This window comes from Myiozetetes cayanensis, unplaced genomic scaffold (assembly GCF_022539395.1).
Source record: "Myiozetetes cayanensis isolate MyiCay16 unplaced genomic scaffold, myiCay2020 scf19, whole genome shotgun sequence".
NCBI classification, from domain to species: domain Eukaryota; kingdom Metazoa; phylum Chordata; class Aves; order Passeriformes; family Tyrannidae; genus Myiozetetes; species Myiozetetes cayanensis.
In genome coordinates this window covers 14099057-14122289 of record NW_026087400.1, presented here as the reverse complement: position 1 = coordinate 14122289, position 23233 = coordinate 14099057, and the positions used below count along the sequence as shown (strand labels likewise).

Genomic DNA, 23233 nt, shown 5'->3' with positions numbered 1-23233 from the left:
TGGACACAGACACATAGAGACACGGACAGACACACACAGACAGGACAGACAGGCAGACACGGACACGGATGGACAGACACAGACACACGGATCGCGCACAGTAACAGCACACGGAGAGCACACACGGCAGAGCGAACGCGGGCACAGAGCACACAGAGCACACAGAGCGCACACGGACACGCGTGTGGGCGGCCCTCGCTGTCGCTCGCTGCCATCCCGGCCGTGCCACTGACCGGCGCCGATGACCCCCCTGAGAGCACCGCGGGGCCGCCGCCGGCCCCCGTGGGCAGCGGAGCAGCTCCCGCAGCCCTGAGGGGCTCGGGTGCCGCAGCGCTGGTTCGGGCACAGGGAACGCCGCTCTGAACCCGCGTAGCCTCGGAGGACACCTGAACCAGCAGCCCGCGGTGCCCCCGAGCCAGCTGCTGCTGCTGCTGCTGGGAGGGCGAGGGGCAGAGAACACGCGGAGCGGGCGCGGTGCCGAGCGCGGGGCTGGACCCGCACCCTCCCCCGGACCTGCTGCTCAGGGGCCCGTCGGGGAGCGCCGGAGGGAATTGGCCCCAGTGCCCTCAATCCCTCCCTAACCCTAATCCCTGCCGAGCCCCTGCCCCACATACACGTCCCGGGCTGGTTTCCTTGAAAATGTCCCTTTGCAAAGCACAGGGATCATCAGCTCGTGGGATCCACTGGCCAGTGGGGGCCGTCAATCACCGACAACCAGCTCAGCGCTTTCCAAAATGTTACTTTCCAGGAAATATTACTTTCCTTAATCCAACACCTAAATCTGTTTAGGAAAAGATTTCCTGTAAGAGCAAAGAAAACTGCCTGCCGAGAACAGCCAGGAAATGTGTTTAATTTGGGATAATGAGGCTATGAGTCCCACAGACTTATTTATACCTTCAGGACCAGAGATTTGCCTTCCTTGGGGTGAACCGAGCTTTGCTTTTTGTGCATCTGTTCCTCTATCAGAAATTTTTGCCCTTTTCTGGGAAAAAAAAAAGTCACTGTGAGGTTTTCCTTTAAAACTTTGTCTTTCCAAATGATACAGGCAATTCCTGTACAATGTCTCCCTGTACAACTGGGCTGGCAATACAGCACAGTCAGCTGAAAAACCTGACAGCCAACACTTGGCAGGAGTCCAGAGACAGGCTGGAATATCTGACACAGCTCCCACTCCCCTCAGCTGCTCCTGCAACAAGTCCAGGTCACTGAAATTCCTCGAAACCCTCCAAGGGCATGTGCTGAGCTTGCCTGAACTGATGCATTCAGCCAGGCTGGGACTGAGACTGATTTCCAGGCTAAACCAGTAACGTCCCATCCCATCTGGAACACGGGCAAGTGGAGCCAGTTAGTGGTGCTGTATGAAGTTTTTTCACGAATTAAAATCCCACTGGAGAGTGAACAAGGCAACACAGGGAGTGTGACTGATTTTCTGCTGGGCTGGAGATCTTGCATTGTTTAAACCTTTTGAAGTGAAATCTGCCTTCTACAGGAATTAGTTCCACCGTGGCACTGCACCTCCAGCCACCCCTGGGTGCACCATGAAACCACTAGCACCCCAAAAAGCCACACGGGAGGGTGAGGAGGATGTTCCCAGGCCCGGTGTGAAAGTGTACAGGGCACGATGTGCCAACAGATGGGAAGGGGAATGAGAGAGAAGCTGGATTTCTCTTCCTCCAGTTCTCCAGAGCTGCTGCTCTGCAGGTGGCTGGGCTCCTTCCCTGGCAGTGCTGCCCATCTGTCCAGTGCCCATGGCCAAGCACCAGCACCGTGGGCAGCTCTGCACTGACACACAGGGTGTGAGGCACTTTGGGACCACGAACAGAGCCTTTACCTGTGGTATAGTGCCCAATATTTCTTTGAGGTTGCAAAAATTGAGGAGAATTCATGGTCTTGTGACTCAGCCCCTGCTCCACAGCCCTGGGACCAAAGTGGCTTCCGAAGAGGCGGAAAACAAAAATGCACTGAAAAGCTCAAGTTTTCTTCAATGCAAACCAAATGTCATTAGAGAAATTGCCTTCTGCTCACTGCTAGCTAAGATTTCCAATCCCAAATCCTTTCTTGTAACTGTAAAGAGCCCAGAGTGGGGGCATCTGCACTTGGGGCAGGTAAAGCTCCCCCATCCAGAGGTCAGTGCTGAGGGAAATCCTTCCCCATTTTTTGTGACCGTAAAGGGAATTGGAGATCCTGTCTAAATGTGTCACGAGACTTCTCTGTGTCCCATCAGATAAAAACCAGGCAGGGACTGCTTGGGGCGGGGGGTGTGTGTGTGTGTGTGGTGACTGTGGAGGTCTCTGGGCTTCCACTCGCCCTCTGCACAAAGCAGGTCGGCCCCTGTATATCCTCTGTGTTTAAACTGGCCCTGGAGCTCCATCTGCTCCTGGGATCTTACAGGACAGGGAGTTAACTCCCCCAGCACAGCGAGTTAACCCCCAGGGCACTGTGTGAGAGCCGGGCTGCAGCCCAGGAATCTCCTTCTGTGGCAGGAAAAGCTGACGCGCCCACTGCGAGCGGCCCTTCCCCGAGCAACGCACAGGGCACGAAGAGCAACTCCAAAGCAGGGAGCAGGCCACGGGGTTTGACAGCTTCTCAACGGGTTCATGCTGAGAAAAAGGCAAGTCACGTTTATCACTGAGTCAGGTGAATTAAACATTCACATATATTTGCTGAAAAAAATTATATACATCTGTAGCAAGGCTCTGCCAAGTCTGAAAGATAAGCATCATCTAGTCACTAAATTAAAAAAATAAAAATCTGACTTTTAAATCTTTTTCTTTTTATCCATGTTCAAGAGCACAGACAGTTTATTTTGTTAGCACATTTGGTGAAGGATGTATGTGTGTGAGTAGCCATGAAAACCGGTGAAAATTTGGCATTTGTTTGGGATATGATGGAAAAGAAGAAGCAGCCACTTACGCCTTACAGTCTAAATAATCCACAGAGTATACCGGGTTGCAAAAGGGTCACAAAGTAGCAAAGAGAAGCCTAAACACCCAGAGACATAGCATACATGTCTGCTAAGAAAGAACAAGGTATAGAGCATGCTGGCTAATTAAATAAATTTCACTTTAAACCCTGTTCCATACGTGTGTAACCCTGGAAAAACCATCCCTTGACAAGAAATGAACTCGGAAGAGATTTCTATATCCATTCACAGTAAGGCTTTGAAGATATATGAAGTTTTATAGCATTTGTATTTTAAGGATTTAGGGCAAGTACATGTTCTTCCACTGAATAAAAACAAAGTTAGTACTTAAAAGGTTCAAAAATATATCAATCGTGACTTTTTTTTTACATAAATAAATTATATTGATTTTGGATTTAACAGCTGAAAAAACCCTTTCTGCTTCCACTGGAGGCAAAAACTGAACAAAATGTTAGTTAAATAGAGATAGCAGCATTTCTAAGAAATCTGTCAATAGTGATACAGTATCTATGCTACAAGAATGTTATTAAATAGAACACATTTAATTATCCAGGGGCATTGCATTATGATTGGTTACATACTTTAAAAAAAAATAAAATCATCCAATCCAATAAACTGGGAATAAATTCCGTGAAAATATAAACCAACTGCTTTTTTCGACCATGGGTAACAGACTTCTTTGAGATGCTAATTTTAACATGTACATAATTTATAATCGCAAATGTATAAAAGACAATGACAAAAAGCATCATAAATAAATAATGCAAACTGAAATAGTTATGTCAAAACATTTGGACCATCTGATAAATTAGCAAAACTGCAACAGAAAAAAAAAGTAAAAAATACAGTAAATTGTGACAACCAAGTGTGAAACCGATGAGTAGCACACGCTCCAACTCCCTCCCAGCCTGCCCTTCGCTCACCGCTGCACCACCGCAGCTTTATTCAAGTCTCAGGCCATGAGCTGCAAATAAAAACAACCCCAAGTGAAAAGAAGAATTAAAGGAGGAGTGAGGGGAAGGAGAAGAGTTGCCTGTGGAGGAGTCTCAGTACCCAGAGCTGGGGGAGGGGGGCGCTGGCGGCATTAAAACCCGTCTGTTTGAAATGCAGACACTGAAATCCTTTGGGGCATTGGAAATACTGCTCAACAGCAAACGGAATGGGAAGAAGCCAAGTCATCTCTTCACAGTCCAACGCTAGAAAGGAAGAAACTCAAGCTCTGAAAGTCTCAAGGCTCCTTCTCAGAGGACTCCCCAAGGAGAGCAGCTGGCCTACAGCCTTCTCCGTGTTTGCTGAAAGGACATCACTTCGGGGGTAAGGAGTGAGGAATACAAAAACCCAAGAAGCCTCGGTGTTCATGTAAAGAGCATTAAAATTGGCGTGGCCTGTTCACGGCTGGAAAAAATACCTTTAGAGCACCTGTAATGCCATAGCTGAGAACTAACGCCAGAGAGAACTGAAGACTAGCAGAATGACAAAGGAACTGGTAGCTACAGGTACAGTAACCCCAGAGAAGTCATGCAAGTGTGCAAAACCTTTCCAGCTCAAGCTGAAAAGTTCTTGTAACTAACAAAGAAAGGGCAACTAAACTCCACGTAACATAAAACCAAACTTTGGTTTTAAAAAATACAAAAAGAATGTCTACATCGTCTTTTCACTCTCTGCAGTTTGTCTCCAAACCTTTGAGGTGGGGGTGATCAAGAAATTATACCACTACCACTTATGCTTTTCCTTTCAAAGAAATGAATATATGCATTTTCAATCATTAGTTATATACTTCTGTCTATACTACTATTCTAGTAACCATGATAAAATAGGGAAATACTTTAAATCAAAAATACACATTAGCACTTACTATAGCTGTGCTTTTAGCCCCAGTACAGGCTTTTTCATTCAGTGTCGCTGTAGACAGAAATACCCTTGTCTGCATGTAGACCAAGAGGTAAAGACTTTTCTTTTGCTCTTGTTTTTTGCTGCTTTTTCTTCTCAAAGGAGTGAGCAACTTGGGGGGGGTGACCGAGTACTGGATTTGCTATCGTCGGCTGGGATGAACGACTGGAAAAACAGAACAAGAATTCGGTGCCTCCCATACTAGCTAGACAACACTGTTTATCTAATAAAGTGGCAAGACCCTGCAACTATTAACATGTAGTATGTCACCAGAGTTTTTTCTGACAGGAAATTAGGTAGATAATATTACTCATGGAAACACAGGTTTATGAAGGTGGAGCAGGGTGGGAGGGGAAGTAACAAAGAGTTTATGGGATAAGAAACTCACAAGCCACAATCTTTTTGTGTTTTTTTTTTTCAATGAAACAAAAGTTCTAATCGGTATCGTGAGCCACCTGGCGCTCCTCCTCTGCTGGTCCATCCTGCTCCTTCTCTGCCGCCGCTGGCGGGCTCTGCTCCGCACAGTTTTGACTGTTTGCAGCTTCTTTTTCTGGCAGTGAGACAGTTTCTGGCTCTGGATTTGCCAATTCCCCTTTTGCTTTCTTCCTCTTCCGCTTCTGGCTCTCCAGGTTCGCCACCTCCGAGTGCCTGGTTTGCTGGATGCCAGGCAGTGCCATGCCAATGCCGGGGGAGAGGAACATGGAGGGATAGATCAGTCCAGGAGACATCCCTGGGATAAGAAATGGGTTAAAAGCTACAGGACTACTGGTAGTTATTGCAGATTCTGTCTGATTAGAAAATGAACTAGGACCGGGCTTGTCTTCGGCGAGAGGTTCTTTTTTCCCATCCTGGCTGGCCTGTTTCTCCTCGCTGGCTTTCTCGGCGCTGGCTGTGCCACCTTTCGTTGTGCTTGTTAACGAAGTCGGAGCGGTCGCAGTACAGGTCGTTGTCATGGGGGAATTGAGAAGTCCTCCAACGCCAAACATCTGGGGTACAGTAGCCATGCCTGGCAGCATCATGGGCAACATACTCAGGGTGCTCTTCACATCCTCCCCTGCGGGCACCGCCGCAAAGCCAGCAGGAAACCCGACCAGCCCGGTCAGAGGGATCCCTTGCATGTTTCTCATGTTCTGAAGTCCCACTAGATCCATCCCAGCAATGAGTCCGTTCATGAACAATGGTCCCATTCCAGAAGAAGAATCTGCTACAACACCGGGGCCTTTAAGGAGTTCGCTTCGGGGCCTCCTCCCTCTGCGGCGCGGCCCCGTGTCCCGGAGCACGGGCTCGGTGAGGACGCGGTTGAATTTGTTTTCGGGTAAGTAGCCCTGAAAACGAAAGACACATAACAGAGAACACCCGACAGTTACTACTGCAGCAAAGGGGATCTGCCTTGTCTGTGCTCGCATCTGTGTCCCAGATGGTGTCGGCACAGAAATATTTGCCTACATGGTATGGAATTTGAGAGGTACACACGACTTTTCCCCAACGGATGCTGCCAAATGCAAAACACCCTCGCTCTGCCCTAGCAGGATCCTGCAGTGTCAAAATGTTCAGGGAGGGGAGGAGGAAGCGTGTTTCTACCCCTTATTTCACCCCAGCCCTCAGCACCAGCTCTTCACAGGGCGAGAAGCACCAGGGTAGAGTGGTGTCAGCTGCCTACTCAGCTCCCTGCCCAGCTCTAATTGTGCCTTCAGCAACAGGTGAAAAAGTCACATCTTTGAGAGGTGAAGGGCCAAATTTTCAATGCTCTACAGGACAGCAGAGCTCATGGGATGACACACAGGGAGTGGACACGCTGTCTGAAGAGCTCCTGGTCAGAGCTTTATCGAGATGCCAGGGAGCATTCAGAAAGATCTGAGCTTTCAGACAAGGGACCAAAACCCAGCAGCCAGAACTGCATAAGAGCGCCTGGTTACACAGAGCAGTGTGGGGGGATCCACAGCCCAGCTCAGAACTCCCTTCTTCAGCATCCTCAACACTGACATTTAAACATTTCCCTTCATGGCTCCCTTGAGTTTCGATATCACCACTCTTTGAACCGTTTCCAGTAACAGATTTAGGCAGGAAAAATATTTCCTGGTGACACCTGCAGTGCAGAAACATGAATCAGATGCCCCTGGCAATCTGCTCAGCACAGCTCCTGCCCAAGGAGGGAGAACCTTCTGGGATTATCTCCCACTGCCATTTGGGAGAACCCGCATGGGGCCATGCCTGCCCTGGGCTCTGCAGGGCAGCTCCCGCTGGCCTGAGCGCCTGGAGCGGCCGCCGTCCCTGCCCACACCAGCACAGAGATGCACTCGCCAAAAGCTCCATGCGGATGGGGCTCGGGGTGGGAATGCTCTTGGGATGCAGCTGCCGGAGCAGGGCACGTGAGAGGTGCCTGGGCAGTGCCAGGACCACGGCGGCTCCCGCAGCAAAGAGACTGTCCCCTCAAACCAAGGGAAGGAAGAGCTGTAAGCTCACCCAGGGCTGGCTGCCCGGATGGGGCCCCGATGCCAGCCTGGATGTGGAGCCATTTCCTGGGCAGTGGGACACACCAAGCCAAATCTCCAACGCTAATTAAAAACCAATTTGAGAGCAGTAAAAACCTCTAAGCCAATAACTGAATCTCACTCCAGCCCCCTGCAAGGGTGTCACACAAACCGCTGCAGCCCCAAAAACAGGCAGCACAAGAGGGACTGTAGGGAGAAGTCTGGATCAGGCCAGCCCGCAGGGCATGGCAAGGTTATCTGACAGGGCTCGTGTGCCAGAGGGGAGAGCACTTCTGCACAGGCTCTGCCACGCTCCGGGGCAGGGACTGGTGTGATGAACAGGGAGGATGAACGTGGCACGGCGAGGCTCCGTCCTGCCCCTCTCCCTGCCTGTGCCTGACCCTCCAGGCCTGGTGACCTGCAGGGCCTTTGGCAGGCCCACGGCTGCGCAGGCAGAGTTTGCAGGAGCTGACAAAAAGTGTCATCTAAAGGTATTTTTGAAAATTTGACCCATGAGAATGTGTTTTGTCCACACCCTGCGTCCAGCACCTGTGGTGGATTTACCGCTCCTAGGGCGTTCCTCTTGCCCCTGCTATCCCTAAGCATCCCAAGGCTTTCCAGGCAGACACCCCGAGCTGCTGAGCCCCTCTCCCAGGACGCTGGCCCCCCTCTCTCCTTGCCCTGGCCGCACACCCAACCTCCCTCTGTGCCCGGTGCCCCGGCCCTGCCGGCCCTGCCGCTATCCCCTCCCGCACGCGCAGCCGAGGGCCTGCCTCGCAGCTCCCGGATCCTCACTGGAGAGAGGTTGTGGGGATGGGGAGGGGAGAGAAAAGATGACATGATACAGATTTCTCCAAAAGCTCTAACTTACTGAAAGCTTAACAATGTCAGCCCAGTCAGCTGCAACAGCATACTCCAAGTTTGCATCAAGCCACCTTGGCAATTCCTTCAATGCTGGTGCCGTGGCTCCCCCTAACTATAAAACACAGCAGAAGGATGACCTCTATTGCAGAGAGAGTTATGTAAAATAATACAAAAAATACGATTACACTTCCCCTAGCTCCTTGCTTTGGGCTGTGATTCAGCTGGGGCAGAGACTATTCTGTTGCTACACATCTTTGTAGGACTTGGTGTGTGCCTGCTGCCTCCAGACACACAGCCCAGGGAGAACAGGCAGGTCCAGCCTCTGTGGCCTGGCCCGTTGCCCTCTGATGGGGACAGAGCTGTAAAAGCCATGCTCAGAACTGACAAACCCCCCAGCTTGCTCAGGTCTCCAGTGGCCAGTGTGGGGGCCCAGAGGGGAACACAGATGTGGCTGAAACAGCCTCTTTCTGCCTCACTCTTAAGTTTTGGGTTTAGATGTGATTAATGCCAAGTCACCTTCTGACCTGTTGCAGTCCTGTGTGTGTTTAAGAACTGAATTTGGGGGGAAAGTACTCCTGAACATCCCTTCTCATTCAGAGAAGTGACCATCATTGCCCTGGAGATTAAACTGTGGACAAATAAATCCAAGCTCCTTGCTCACGAAACAAGAAAAAGCCCTTCCAACCCTCCACTTCCCACATGTGCAGCAGTGGGATGGGTATTGGTGTGCTCCAGCCTGCACCTCGTAAGGAGGAACAAACCAAAGATATTGCATGGCAGTATTACAGCTTGTGGCATATTGTAGTGAACTCAAGGGGAACAATCAAATCCAGGATGGGAAGCACCAGCCAGGGCTGTGTTAGGGGTGGCTTTAAAGCCAAAGGCTGTATTCCTTTGCCATTGAGAGGTCTGTGCCCCCTGGCAAGGGTCAGCACTCCCACATTCCTTACTTCACCCCGTCAGGGTCTGCATCCCCTTGGGCACAGGTGTCACAGGATAGTGTAGTTCAGAGGCATATTCCAGACCTTCTCTAGATTAAATCTCCACCATGCCCCTGGGTGAGCTCAGGGTCTGCCAAGCATTTGTGGACACTGAGGGCAGAGCACAGAACAGGCCTTGGCTTACCCGCCGTCCGGTACCCTTATGTACCACCGGCACCCGCTCCTCTCCCGTCAGTGAGCTAATGTCCAATTTGCTGGGGTCCTTGCAGCGCTGCCTCCTCTGCTTGGGCTTGTCTGAAAAATTCTGGAGTGCAAACAAGACAACGTTAATGAGACTAGATGGCTTAAAGAGCCTGGCTGGTTCCAAGCCCTGCAGGAGGGAGGCATGGATGAACTCCTGAGGGACAGAGGGGCCCTGCAGACGGGGGCAACAGCAGCGCCAGCAGCACAAACTGGTCCCTGCCACAGCACCAGCTCTCAAATGAGCACAACTGACTTTTGTAGGTATAAAGGGGCCTCCAGTGTACCCCATTTAGACTGCTCCAGCCCTTTCTAACTCCCCTCCACTCCTGAAGCTGCAGCCTGTTGCAGGCTCCTCTGTGTGCTTCTGAAATGGGACATTGCCTACAGCCAGGAAAGAGAGACAGGTCTGTTTGTGCCATTTGTGTCACTGATACAGCCACCTGCTTTTGCCAGCTCAGCTGTGCTGTGTTTCACTCCTGTTTCAGCTGTTCCCACCACAGAGATGCTGCACTGTGTTTCTTTGGGACCAGAGCCCTTTGGAACTGCAACCTACTGAGTTACAGCCGAGTCACTGGACACCCACTGCACACACTGAGCCCTGCTGTCCATGTGCCTGCAGGGATGGAGCATTACAAAGAACTACTGCTGGCTCAGATTCCTGAGAGTCAGAGGAAAGACCCTGAGTGTGGTTTGTCCTTCAAGCTGAGCTGCTGCAGTACCCCAAAGCCTTTTTCAGTCCATCCTACCTGGAGAGAGGACACCCACCCCGACAGGGAGATTCTGCACAGCTGGCCTGGGGCACTGGGGGCTTGCTGGGAGCAGCAGCTTCACCAGCAGCATGGTCAGACTGGACAAGTTCCAGTACCCTCCTGGAAGGCAAGGGTGTTGGGAAGGAGTGGGAAGGCACCTCCATGCTTGCTCCACCATCTGACTGCTCCTGAGGGTCTGGCCCTGGGCACACAGGATGTGTCTCTGGACTTTGAAAAGCAAGGGCCATCCTGCCAAGGAAACGCTGGGCTCCTCACCTCTCATCTCTAACTCTCCAAAATGCTAACGGCTTGCCTGTAGTCCAAGCTCCAGGGAATCCTCGCCTCAGGCACACGGTACTCCAGGACCAAGATGAAGAGTCTTTTCTGTATTACCACCACATTTCTTTCTACTCTGTTTCACAGCCTGTGCTCTGCCTGTCACATGGTCTAACAGGCTAAATAAGCTGAAACCTGGAGCAAACCAACCAAGAGGTGGAGGTTTATGAGAGAGCAGGAAGAATGATAGAGACTGTATACCCCACTCTGTGCCACTCTGCTTTCTGACAGCACCCATGGCCACAGAGCCGCAGCCTTTCAGCCTCCAACACAGCCACTTAGGTCTGGCTTTTAAGACCAGGAGGTTTTCTCTTGCTTGGGAACCTTATTTAATACAGTAGCACTGCCTACAATGACCCCTGGTAAAAAAGAGCAACACAGACAAGCCTTGAGCACCCCAAATCCCTTTCCTTATTTCTGGCACTTCTGGAAGACACCGTGCATTGGACACCACAGCTGGAGAACCAACTGACCTTGGGTACTGGGATGCAGGTCCTGGAGGATGCCAGACAAGTCCATTCCCAGGGAGGCCTGGAGGGCATTCACAGCCCCCAGCTTGGGTACATTTGTGTCCAGGGGGAAAGGAGAGGAGTTCCCCAGCAGCAAGTGCCTTTTGCTGCAGTAGAGGGAACTGTGCCCACCTCCCAAATGTGTGATGAACCTCCCAAACAGCTCTGATGAACACCACAAGCCACGTTACAGGAAAAGCCCGAACACAAAGGGCAACACACAGGGCAGACACACACACACATGTGCCACTGGAGACCACCCTTACTGTGCCAAAGCCAGGAACATCGAGTGTGTAGTCAGACTGCTGCCGGAGCCAGTCGAGCAGACTCTTGTTGGGGACAGCCTTCTCTTGGCTGCCTGCAGCTGGGACTGCCTGTGGAGTCGAGGTAGCAGCAACCGGCCCATCAGGGAGAGGACTGTTCTGAGGGGGTTGTGGCTGGTCTTCCTGAACATCCTGCCGTGGAGGGAGGAGCAGGGAGAGCCGTCAGCAGCATGTGGTGATGCATGCACACCCCAAGAAGCACAGCTCCCAAATCAGGTCATCTGCTCCCATCACACAGATTAATCCACATGTTCCGAGTGCCTGTTCCTTAAAATACCACCCACAACCACATTACATTTCTAGTCCATCCCCAGCAGCGGTGTCAGGGAGGGCAGAGAGAGCTGGGAGATGCTTCTGAATTCACCTGAAAACATCCTAATCACCAGGAAAACCAACTTCCCCCCAGATCACTCCTAAAACTGGTCTAGAGGGACTAACCTTGCTTCCAAAGCTCCATTTTCCTTTGAGTGGATCCCAGGGTAGAAGAAGAATAGGCGCAGCAGGCTCTTGGCCACAGCTCTAACAAAGTCAAGGCTCTTTCCTCACGTTCTCTAACCCTAAACACCCCTTGAGCTCAGACAGCAGCTTTTGATAATGCTTAGTAGGACTCAAACACTCCAGAGTGCTGCAAACCAGAGGGAAAACTTCCCTTCCTCCCTGAAGCAGTATCTGCACCTGCACAAACCAAGCTGTCCTGGAGGACGTCCTGCAGTGTCACGGGCAGCAGAGCATGGAGGGGAGAGCTGGGCCATGAGACAAACTGTGCTGACCCCACTAGGTCCATGTGAAAGGAGGGAGCATCAACCCACCTGCAGCCTGTTTGGAAGAGGCCTCTCCTTCAAGAAGATGAGGTCCATCCCTTCAACATTTTTCCTCCTGCCCCGTCTCCTCCTCATGGCAGCATCATCTCTTCGGAGGCTGCCGTTTACAATCTGTCCCGTGACAGGATGGATTAACCCTGCCTGTAGGATGCCAGACAAATCCATGCCCAGGGAGCCCTGGAGGGCATTCACGGTCCCCAATTTGGGCATGTTTGTGTTCAGGGGGAAAGGAGAAGAGTTCCCCGGGGCCCCATCAGAGGCTCTGGACAAGTCCACCGCTGCCTCACGCCAGCCGTTCAGCACGATGGGTGAATGGACATGGGCTGCTGCCAGCTGCTCCAGGTTCCTCTGTTTGGCATCTCTCTCCATCTCAAATTCATACGGTCTCCTGTGTTTCCGCTCATCTTTTGTGAAGGCAGGGTTCAGGAAACCTTCCTGTGTGTACCAAAGCCACAGAGAGGGTTACGGCTGCTCCCGCCCTGCCCAGGGACCACAGCTCTTCACATCAGCACTGAGCTAATGGTCAGGCTCTTCTGCCTCTCCACGGGCACAAGACACCTCTTTCCCTGTGTGGAGATGGTGCAGGAGCACCCTGGCCACACTCTGATCTCCCAAGGTGCTACAACCCCAGCTGCTCTGCCGGCTGTGAGGTGGCCAGGCTGGTGGCCCAGACAGAGCTTCCAATGTGACCACTGGGGACTGGGACACCGGGACTTGCGAGCTGGGGACTTGATGGGGCAGTGCCTTCTCCTGCACCCTTTCCTTTGGGATACCAGGGCAGTGTCCCCTTTTCCCTCTGACTGTGTAGGGTGCTCCAGCATTGGCTCTGGAAGCTCTACAGCCACAGAGGTTGTAGAACTGCTGAGAACAGCTACCTTCCCAGGAGAGGAGCAGGGGGGCTGAGAGCACAGGGAGCTCACCAGGAGCCTTCAGGAGAGGGGACCAAGTGGCTTAAGCCACGTGTTATACACCACAAGTGGCACCAAGAGGCCCCACTTGCGAAACTCCCGAGTAGTTCTGGGCAATGTCTCACACCAGAGTCCTGAGCCTGTCCCTGCCCAAGGACCCCCCTCACCTTTTGTACCTGTGAGAGTAACACCCCATTACTGAAGGTGGGATCAGGGGCTTCTGACTCAGCAAAGCTGCTCCTGCTGCCGGCATTGCTGGCCACGGCTGGGGCTGTCAGCAGGCTCTGTGCCTCAAACTGCTGGCTGGAGGAAGGCCACTTGCCCTTCAGGATGGCGTGGCAGATGTTGTCAATGCGGTTGATGATCACACGGTCCTGAAAACAGAATTGGACAGTGGCAAGCTGAGATTGGAATGACTGACCCATGTATGTCAGCTCAGGATTAAAGGCAAGCCCAGCCCAGGTGATCCCAGCTCAGCAGGAAACTGCTCTGGGGGCAAGCACCTCCATGGCACCCGCGCTTGGGATGAATATCTCAGTCAGAGCACCCGTGGGGAGCCATGTGTGGAGGAGCAGGAGGCAAAGCTGGGTTGTGTGAGCCATGTGTGGAGGAGCAGGAGGCAGAGCTGGTTGTGTGAGCCACTGGTCAGGATTACACAGGACACTTGGATACAAACAGTGTTCATTTTAACCTCACCTTAGGCCACTCAGAGAAGGAGTAAAGTGTCTTCTCCTGCAGCAGCTGGGCAATGGTTGGTGCCCGGGCATCCTGAAGGTCATCCATCTCCCCGGGCAGGACAGAAGCAGAACTCTTGTTCTCTTCCTCTAAGTACTTCTCTGGACCATCTAAGAAAGAAAAGGAGAACAGAGCCCATCACCACCCTGCCTTTCTCTCCCTCTCGAGGTGGGAGCATCTCCTCACACCTTCCCACCCCAATGCCCAGATGACTCCATTAAGGTCTCACTCCCCAAACAGTCACCAAGAGAAGCAGCAGGGTCAGGGCAGGTGGCCCAAGCTGCTCAGGGAAGGACATCACTCTTCTGGGCTGAGTCTGGTGGGCTTGTACTGCGGTAGCCCCCACCCCTGACGAGCTCCTTTCCAAAAGGAGCTGCTCACCCTGGGCCAGGAAGGGAAAGGAGTCCTGCATTCCATAGCATGCTCATGGCAGAAGGGCTGCTGGGGCTCAGAGTGGAGAGTTCTGCTCAGCCCTGCTGGCAAATGCAGCCCCCAACCCTTTTTCCCGCTCCAGTTACAGCAGCGACAGGGAGCCCAGCTCCTGCAGATGGGAGGCCACTCCAGGGGCTGGGCAGCCCCAAGGTTTGGCTCTGCAAGGGGGAGAGCAGGTCCCTCCCACCCCAGCCAGAGGTGACTATCAACCTGAGGGAGTTCTCAGGACCCTACCTCGGCTCTGGCTGCTGCTGGCTTTCTCCCTGTCATCTCTGTTCTCACACTCTTCTTGCTTCACACCCTGGGGCTCGGGGTGTGGGGCCTCTGTGCAGCCTGCCTGCCCCTCAGCCCCGAGGCCCCAGGTGTCCCCCCCGGCATGCGGGGGCTCTGTACCCGAGGCCCCCAGCAGAGGCGTGGGCAGGCTGAAGGGCTGGCTCTGAGCCTGGCCTGCTGAGTGCTGCCCAGTTCTCTCCTCATCCAAGCCATGGTCCTCCCTGCCTTCTGGCCCGGGCTCCCCCAGTCCCGGGGGCTCCTTCTCGCCATTCACGTCTTCTGGGCAAGTGTCCTCGGGTGTGGGGAGGCCAGAGCTCTGCTCCTCACCCCCCAGTTCATTAGCCTCGGGGTCACAATTGGCCCTGGTCCTGGGACCATTCAAGCCTTCCACAGCATCTGCTGCTGCCTCAGAGTTGTCATCATCCTCTTCTTCCTCCTCATCTTCCTCACTGTGGCTCTGACTTGGCCCCGACTTTGTCTCCATTCCTTTTTCCTGCAGCAGACTGATGAACCTCTGCTCAGGAGGAACCTTTAGTTCATAGTTATGGAGACTGGAACTGTAGAGCCCCATGCTCAGGACCCTTTCTACGGTGCCATGCTCGGGCAGCCCTGTCGCCGGGCTGGTGAGGGCTCCCTTCTGCTCCAAGGCTTTGCCGAGCTCGGCTGGAACGCTCTGCGAAAGGTTGCTCTCAGGGGTGGAAGGTGAAGGCTCAGCTTCCTCGTTCTGACTGTCCATTCGGTCAGAGCCCACCTGCAAACCCTTGAGGAAGGGAGCCTCTCTCATGGTGTCTGCGTCGCAGCTGGATGGATCCTCATCCCCCTCCAGCTTGCCCTCGGAGAGTTTGGCAACGCCGCTTCCGACCTCTGTGCAGCTTGGGCTGTCTCTGGTGAGGGAGCTCTGCTCGCTGGGACACGCCTTCTCGTCGTACATCATGCACACCAACGACTCTGGCAGCGAGCTCTCGTCGTAGTTACTGGAAATGATGTCCCGGACCTCAGACATGAACGTTTCACAGTTTGCATCCGGTGTGCTGCCTCCGGCCTGGGACATGGTGCTGTCCACAGCTTCCAGCTTGATCTGACTCTCAGCTTCATTCTCCAGGGTTTCGCAGGTCCGGTCCACCTGGCTGTACAGAGGGGAACTGTAGAGTTTGGAATTAGTCTGGTAAAGGCAGCACAGGGTTTCTGGGCCTGGGAGCCCTGTTCTTTTATGCTGGGCATAGTTCCTGTATGCATCTAAAAAAGACAGCTGGGGGTCATTCATGATGTAGTAGTCGGTGCGGTTCAGGCCGTGCTTGGCGGTGCCAATCAGCAGGTCCCGGTCGTGTTTGCCACACTCCCACCACACTGGCAGGTAGAGGCTCGGCCGGCACAGCTTGAGCCGCTCGTGGAGCTGGGGGCACTTGAGCACCTGCTCGCGCACCTTTCGCAGCAGCTCGATGCGGTACAGGGTCCGGGCAGCACGCTCCTCCGTGATGGGCTCCACGTAGATGTCAGGGTCGGGAGGACCTACAGCAGGGACACCAAAGCCAAGGCCACATTACACCGGTTTGGTGAGAGCTCCTCGGAGGCAGTGCTGAGCAAGGTGAGTTTTAACCCTTGCTCAGACTGCAGGTGAGGTGCGGCCAGTGCTTGTAGCCAGTGCTTGTCTCACCACCTTCCAGTCATATCCCACCAAATGGACACACAGGAGTAAAACCCCGTGACTTCAGCAGCTGGATCAAGAGTGACACCAGCTGCAGAGATTTCAGTCTTGTCTGAGCTCTGCTCCGTCAGCATCAGCAGTGCTGGAGCTGCCTGGACCTGCTGGTGGAGCAGCACCTGGGGGTCTGAGCCTCTGGTAGCCCTTTAGCCTGTTCTCAGGGAAGGGCAGCTCGTGCAGCTCTACCTAAGGCACTAACAGACATAGGCAAGCAACTGCACCTGAGACCAGACCCCTTGACAGGTCTGAGGCAAAATGTTTTCTGCTGCTGCTGGAAGCAAATCACTTCATATTTAAATAGCCCGAAGCAGCTTTTCATCTGCCATGTCCTGCTCAGTGCCAGTGCACGGTCTCTGCAGAGCACTTGAAGAAAATGGATGTGTGTTGGCCAGGCTGCAGTGGGTTCATGCTCCCTTTACCCTGCAGCAGAGCTCCACAGGCAGCATGGGCAGGGAGTGGACTTTGTCCAGTGCCAGTGGAGAGATGCTCAGAGAGAAAGCAGCAATGCAGCTCACCCGAATAACCCCCAGCTCCAGCATGGAGATGTGCTGCTGTGTGTGCTGCTTCTCTGCTTGTCTCTCACATGCAGAGATTGCTCTCTTGGATAGAACTGGTTGTGATTTCATGCAAGAGTTCCAAGAGATCCGTGCGAGCAGGGGCTGGAGCCCACAGGGCTGTCCTACCCTCTCATTGTGCTGGGGACGCAGTATCTGGTGGGGACAAGGCAGCCAGAAATGCACAACTGCTGCAAGCCCATGGCCTGCCTGGCATCTCAGTGCTTCCAACTGTCCCTGAAACTCCTCTCTTGCTCTACTGCTCCACAAGAGCAGTGGGATTAGTTCTACATGGACCTACCATTACCACTCCACAGGCCGTGCAATTTCCACTCACCATCCTCTTTCCACAGAGGGAGACCACAGACATTCTTGCACATGGCCACGAAGCTGTAGAAGTACTTCTCCAGGCTCTCATCTGTCTTCTTCTCCAGTCGAGAGATGGCTCGGAACTGGGACCAGTCAAAGACCTTTTTCTCCTGGTCATAGATAACCCCAAAGGAGGAGACAGTGCGGTAGAAATCTGCCTGCTCCCTCCTGGTCCACCTGTGGGGCAGAGAGGAGACAGGAACACCACTGAGACACGTTCTGGGCCCAGCACAGGAAAGGCACCAGGCAGAGGCTCGAAGGCACTATGTAATTACTGACTACCAGTTTTGGGGGGAGCTGTCAGGAGGAGCACACACCACAGCCTGAGATCCTCTGCCCTGTGGGTGCACAGGGAAGAGGAGCAGAGGCTGTGGGCCCTCTGGCTCTTGATTCACAGATGAAAAAATACTCTTGGCTGTTTCAATAAACCTGAGTGCAGCTCTGGGCTGTGCTGCCAAGAGGGCACAGGGTCCAGCAGCTTCAGTGGAGGCACAAACCTATCCCATCCACTCACTTCCTGCCACATCAAGCTGTTTCATCACCTCCATGGAAAGGCCAATTCTCTGTAGCAGCCATTAGAAAGGATCTGCGGACACAGCTCTCATCCAGCCTCCTCCAGAGGCAAACTGGGACTGGGGTTTGCTGCTGTTAAGAGTTCCAGTAACAAACACCAAACAAACACTGGGTAAACAGCACAGAGAAGGAGCCACAGAAAACAGACCTGGGTGCACATGGCAGGGCAAGGGCAGAGAAAAGGGAGCACTGAGGGCTGGAGAAAGCTTCAAGTCCAGTTTCAGCTCCTCTGAATTGCAGCTCTGAGCCAGCACCAGCAAGCAGGTAAGGACATGTCAAGGGAGAGCAGAGAGGGTGACAGCACTCACAGCTGCCCAAAATACACCTGGACCAGCATTTCCACCCCTGTTCCCAGGGGTTGTGAGCCCTCTGCAGTCATGTTTCATTTCAAAAATGAGAATAACATGAAGGAAGTTAAATATAATAATGATTCAAAGCAAGGAGCCCAATGGTGAGTTTGTCAAAAGACCTCAAATTAAAAACTGGTGGGAAATTCCTGGAAGAAGACCTCTCTTCTTACAGAGAGGTCTTTACATGAAGCCCAGAGAAGTAAAGAGCAGGAGATACCAGGCTGCTGTGGTGTCCACAGCACAACCACTGATGCTCCTACCTCGAAATGGGGATGGTACAACTGGAAGAAGTCCAAAGAAAGAGGAATGGGAACAGCTCCATACAAGGAGGCCATGAACAACACAGATACCATGGGGGGTCCTGCTGTGGGGACAGGTTCCCAGCAGACAAAGCTATCGAGGGCTGGTGAGCACAGAGAGCCCCAGGCCCAGGGCTGCACTGAAGACTGGCAGCGATGGCAGCACCACCCTGTGCACACCCTTCAGCTTTTGCAGATCCATTCGGTGCCACCACAGTCCCACCACCCTTCCACTTACTGGGACACAAATGAAGTGGGAGCACAGTGCAACCAGGACATGTCACCACTGGGCTCCTGAGGCTGTGAGCAGGAGGCAAAGGCAGTGCCATGAGAGCCACAAGGGTCAGGAAGGCATCGCTCAGAGGCTGTGACAGTGCTCACCTGTCACCCTCACCCATGGTGTGTCCCAAGGGCACAACTCTGTTCAGCAGCACTCGCTCTGCTGGGGCTGACCCTGTCCCAGCAGACACTGGATTTGAACCTGAAGAGCTGTCCCCTCACTTCCTTTCAGTGTCACCATCTGCTACCTGCAAACTCTAGTTTGCACTGGAGGCTGCTCCAGGGCTGGGCTGGCCGCTGGAGCGGCAAGGCTCCTGCAGCTGGAAGCAGCATTCCCTGCCCAGCAAGGACCCACGTGACTCCATCACTGGGCAGCCAGCTGTGACAACATTTACCTGGGTCAGTTCAGGGGGGCAAGGAATTCAAGTGGGATAAATCAGCTCCGGAAAGGCCCCTCTGCTGCACTACCTTTTCTGCATTTCTTTGTTCACCGAGTCCATCTCGGAGGCTCTCCGGAACATCTCGTCCTGCAGCCAGTAGCCATGGTTACCAGGCATCAGCATCTCGGCGCGGGGAGGCAGCTCCTTGCGGTTGCAGCGCTGGTAGACGGTGACGAGTCGCCGCAGTCTGGCCGTGAGGGCAGAGGAGACAGGCCAGCAGGATCTGTCTGAGTCGGAGCCATCCTGGGCTTCAAACATCAGCAAGGACATCAGCATTTAATGCACGTGCAAAGCCACAGGTTCCCACGTCCCTGTGATAAGCTCCAAGGGTTTCCTCCCACCTTCACCCTCCCATGGGGAGCATCAGGGATCACAGTCAGGAGTGAGGGACCATGGTGACTGTCCCCAGGCCTGTTGGCTCACAGCCTCACCACGTCTTAGCTTCCTTCAGAGAGAGCCCAGAGGCAGAGACCAGGGTAGGAATGATGGCTCTGGGCCAGGCCATGCATGGGAGGGGACTGCAGCTCCCTGCTCAGCAGTGGGGCCAGCCAGCCCACGGCACGTGCCAGCACTGCCTACTGCAGAGACCTTGCACACTCATCTCATGCAGGCAACTGCATGGACAAGGGCAGGCTAATGGCTTCTAGTCACCTTGGGCAGCTTTGGCTGGAAACACTCAGCACCCTGGCTGCTCTGCCACAGGGCCCACCCCTGGGTCACCTGGGACTCTGCACAAGAGGTAGCTCCAGGCTGAGCTCCCTCACTCACTAACACAGAGCAGTGTGTCCCCCCACCCCAGCAGTGTGTCCTGCCCACCAACCAGTGCCTGGCACAGTGCTCCAGCTCTGCCACGCCAAACCCTGGGACGCCGCGTGCCGCCCTGCAGAGACATGGCCTCACCTGCCGCCGGCTCGTCCCGCTTCTCACTGCCTTCACCCACCCCAGCAGACACGATGTCCTGCAGAAGGAAACCATCAGAGAGGGCTCAGTCCCACACAGAACCCACAGCCCAACCATCCTTAGCAGGGTACAGGTGGTAGAACAGGCAGGGTCATGTGCCCTGTGCTGGCTATGTTCAGTGCACGGGATCAGAGCAGCAGGGAGAGGGGAAGTGACAGCTCAGAGGGGCAGTGCTGCCCATTTTGGGCCTGGTGGGGAGGTCCACCACAGTGACACAGGTTGTATGTAGTGCCACTGCCCAGGACAGTAGCAGTGTGATAGCCTTAGGTGCTCTAACAAACCCTGCACTCTCTTGTGCTGCCTCGTTCCCTGCTCTTCCTCTACCCAGGGCTATTTTGGGATGCCCCCACCTCCTCTGACAGGGCCCCACATGGTTGCTGAAGCTGAGTGAGAGAGCCAGCACCCCTGGGCATCCCCAGCCCTCAATCCCCCTCAGCTCCCCACGAGGTGGATGCTGCTCAGGTCCACAGGTAACACACAGGCAGCAGGGGCAATGCAGATGGGATGGGCACCTGCCATGCTGGCCTCCTGGTGCCCCGCAGCAGAGCTGATGGAGCCAAGCCTGCAGCACAGCAGGACAGGCCTGGGAGCAGATGTGTTTTCAACACTGGGAATCCCACTCACCTCCTGTTTTGGCAGCCCCTCCAGCTTTTCTCCATTGCTCTCTTCCTTTTCCACGCTGCCCCTGGGTGAGAGAGTGAATCAGTCCGTGGTAGCGGCAGTGCAGCCCCTGTGGCTGTGCCAGTCCTCACAGCAGGAAGCAGTGAACTGGTGCTCATGCCATCCCTCCACCTGGTACTGGGGACCAGCTCCCCATTGGCCTCCCTCTGTGCTCAGAGGCACAGCCTGCTCCTTCCCTCCTCCCTGTGCACAGCTCACCCTGTCGCACCACCCCCAGGAGCCAGTCACCAGGGCTGGGCTCCATCCCCTGCCCACCTTTCAGCAGCGTCCTGTGCCCCGTCGCTGATGCCCTGCTCGGCAGAGAGCAGCTTCTCGTCCGGCATGCCCACCTTCTCCAGGAAGCACAGGGCCGGGTCCGCCCGCATGGCGTTGTACCGCTCGTACCCTGCGACCCGCACTCAGAGTCACAACACACACAGACACACAGCAAGGCCTGAGCCTGGCCTGGGAACACCTCCTCCTCCAGGGACACAGCTCCCCACCTGCCTTTAACTCCCTCTGTGCTGCTGTGAGAGCAATTCTCACCCCAGAAATTCTGAACACCGCCCCCAAAAGCTGCTAATGGCTCTCCCCTGGGCAGCAGGAAAATGGAAAGGTCAGCCTTCCCATCGCCCCCCTACAGCAGCACAGCACCCACAGAGCTGTGCACAGCACCTGTGCGGGGTGCAGCTGGGGCAAACAGCCCTGTGGCTCCTCAAAGTGCCGGGGGACTCCATGATAAGATCAGGAAAAGCTCTGTGCCTTCCTCCTCACCCTCAGGTGGCAACTGCACACTGTTCATGGCAATCCAGAGTCTGCCATGAGGCCCAGCATGGCCACTCTGGGCAGCGTGGGGTGCCTGTCCATCTCCCCCCCCAGACATGCTGCTGGCACCTGGGGAGAGCTGTCTGGGCCCTGCATGGCTTTGGCACACAGCTCTGCCCCCTCACACTGACGTGATGTCCCCTCCAGGTACAGAGGTACTCGTTCCCTCAAACACCAACCCCCACCCAGCTGGCTACACACCGTGTTTGAAGACGCCGATGAGCAGGGATTTATCAGCTTCGGCATTCCACCAGTCCACTGGGATCTCCACGTAGTCAATGTCTGGCAGCAGCACGTCCAGCTCCCTGTGGCAGACAAGGTATGAACACCCCTCTCCCTGTCTCACCAGACACTGAGGGGCACTGGGCACCACTCAGAAGGGACAGGGGGAGGCAGGAGCCATCGCTCACTGGCTTGGGGACAGCTAACAAATATTGGTCTGGGGTCCCACCATGACATGGGCACACATGTCCCTGGGGTCAGAGAGCTGCAGCCACAACCCACCACCCTCTTGCTCCTCTCTCTCCAGTGATGGGAAGGCTGCCCAGCCCCTCTCCCATCCCACCCAAGCAACAGCAGGGGGCTGGAGATCCCATCTGACCTGAACAGCAGGTCTGGGGGGAAACTTCTTCACACCTACCAGCCCCAAAAGAACAGTGTCTCACTGCACAGACTTGTGCTGATGGAGCTGTGCTGGGGAAGGCAGCAGCCCCCGCATGGGAAAATTAAGCTATAAGCTCAGCGTATCACACTTCACTGTGAAACACAGAGAGCTGAGTCTTTGCAGAAAGGTCAGGAGCTGGCAGCCTGCAGGCATTACAGAGCCTGTGGGTCCCACTGTCCCCAGTGCTGGGAAGAGACTGCACTCACAATGATGGGGCATACTCTGCTCTGAGGCCTGGCCCTGAGACTGGGAGCAGTCTCTGTGGACTCCCACTTTGGATTAAGGGTCCATTTGTCAAGCAGCACATAGAGCCATTTTCCTGCAGGGTGTCCCTGAAAGTCCCCACCACTCTCGGGCTGGTGTTGCAGTCTCAGAGCTGCCTCAGCAAGGCTGCCACGGCCGCAGTCCCTGAGCAGGTAGAGTGGCTGCCCGAAGGTGAAGCTTTGCCTGCGCAAGACCTAGTTGGGGATCTGACCCCCAGGTCTAACTCGCCTGGAGCTGCAGCGAGCCCAGATGTGGCTGGGCTGGATGGCTGTGGCGGTGCTCGAGCCCGAGAAGCCTCGCAGGGGTTCACCACGAGGTCCCTACCTGGCAGGGGTCCCCTCAAAGGCTTTATCCGCAGCCTCCCCCAGCACTTCAGCCTTCAGGTAGTAGAGCATTCGCACCCGCAGCAGAACCCTGTCCCGGGTGGCAGAGAGGTCAGTGAGGCCAGGGAAACCCGCTCGACACCATGTTTCCCCACGTGGAAGGACCCATCTCCTTAAAGCAGGATGGGCACCAGCCGTGCAGGGTCACTCAGCAGTGCCCAGCCCTGTGGCCTGGTGGGGCCCATTGGCCAGAGGGTCACTGCTCAGGACATGGCTGAGGCCCAGCAGTGGGAACACGGTGATCCTGTGTGGGCTGTGAGCCCTTCGCAGCTCCCTCCCACCCTCCCAACACTAAAGGCCCTCAGCACACCATCTCAATGAGCTGGTGTGGGCTCCCGCAAGGGGGAATGGTTATAAACTAAAAGAGGAGAGATTTGGACTAGATGTTAGGAAGAAATTCTTCCCTGTGAGGGTGGGGAGGCCCTGGCACAGGTTGCCCAGAGAAGCTGTGGCTGCCCCATCCCTGGAAGTGTCCAAGGCCAGGCTGGACAGG

The 23233-nt window shown here is 54.5% G+C and overlaps 1 protein-coding gene across 10 annotated transcripts in view; it reads right to left on the bottom strand.

The window, feature by feature from the left end:
* Positions 1–2621: 2621 nt before the first annotated feature.
* Positions 2622–23233, bottom strand: part of CHD6 (chromodomain helicase DNA binding protein 6) — an 86318-nt gene continuing 65706 nt past the window's right edge. For 5 of the 10 annotated variants that reach the window (XM_050313719.1, XM_050313716.1, XM_050313715.1 and 2 more), the window contains 15 exons: positions 22682–22771; positions 21631–21734; positions 20881–21010; positions 20569–20629; positions 19885–19942; positions 19013–19232; positions 17012–17220; positions 14380–15927; positions 13675–13823; positions 13146–13352; positions 12059–12505; positions 11193–11381; positions 9274–9393; positions 8156–8260; positions 2622–6138 (listed from right to left, as the gene is read on the bottom strand). In XM_050313719.1, coding sequence (XP_050169676.1) covers positions 5248–6138; positions 8156–8260; positions 9274–9393; positions 11193–11381; positions 12059–12505; positions 13146–13352; positions 13675–13823; positions 14380–15927; positions 17012–17220; positions 19013–19232; positions 19885–19942; positions 20569–20629; positions 20881–21010; positions 21631–21734; positions 22682–22771 — 4528 coding nt within the window. In that variant the 3' untranslated portion in view covers positions 2622–5247. The remainder of the gene's footprint in view (positions 6139–8155; positions 8261–9273; positions 9394–11192; positions 11382–12058; positions 12506–13145; positions 13353–13674; positions 13824–14379; positions 15928–17011; positions 17221–19012; positions 19233–19884; positions 19943–20568; positions 20630–20880; positions 21011–21630; positions 21735–22681; positions 22772–23233) is intronic. The other 5 variants (XM_050313713.1, XM_050313720.1, XM_050313711.1 and 2 more) reach the window with 4 other exon arrangements.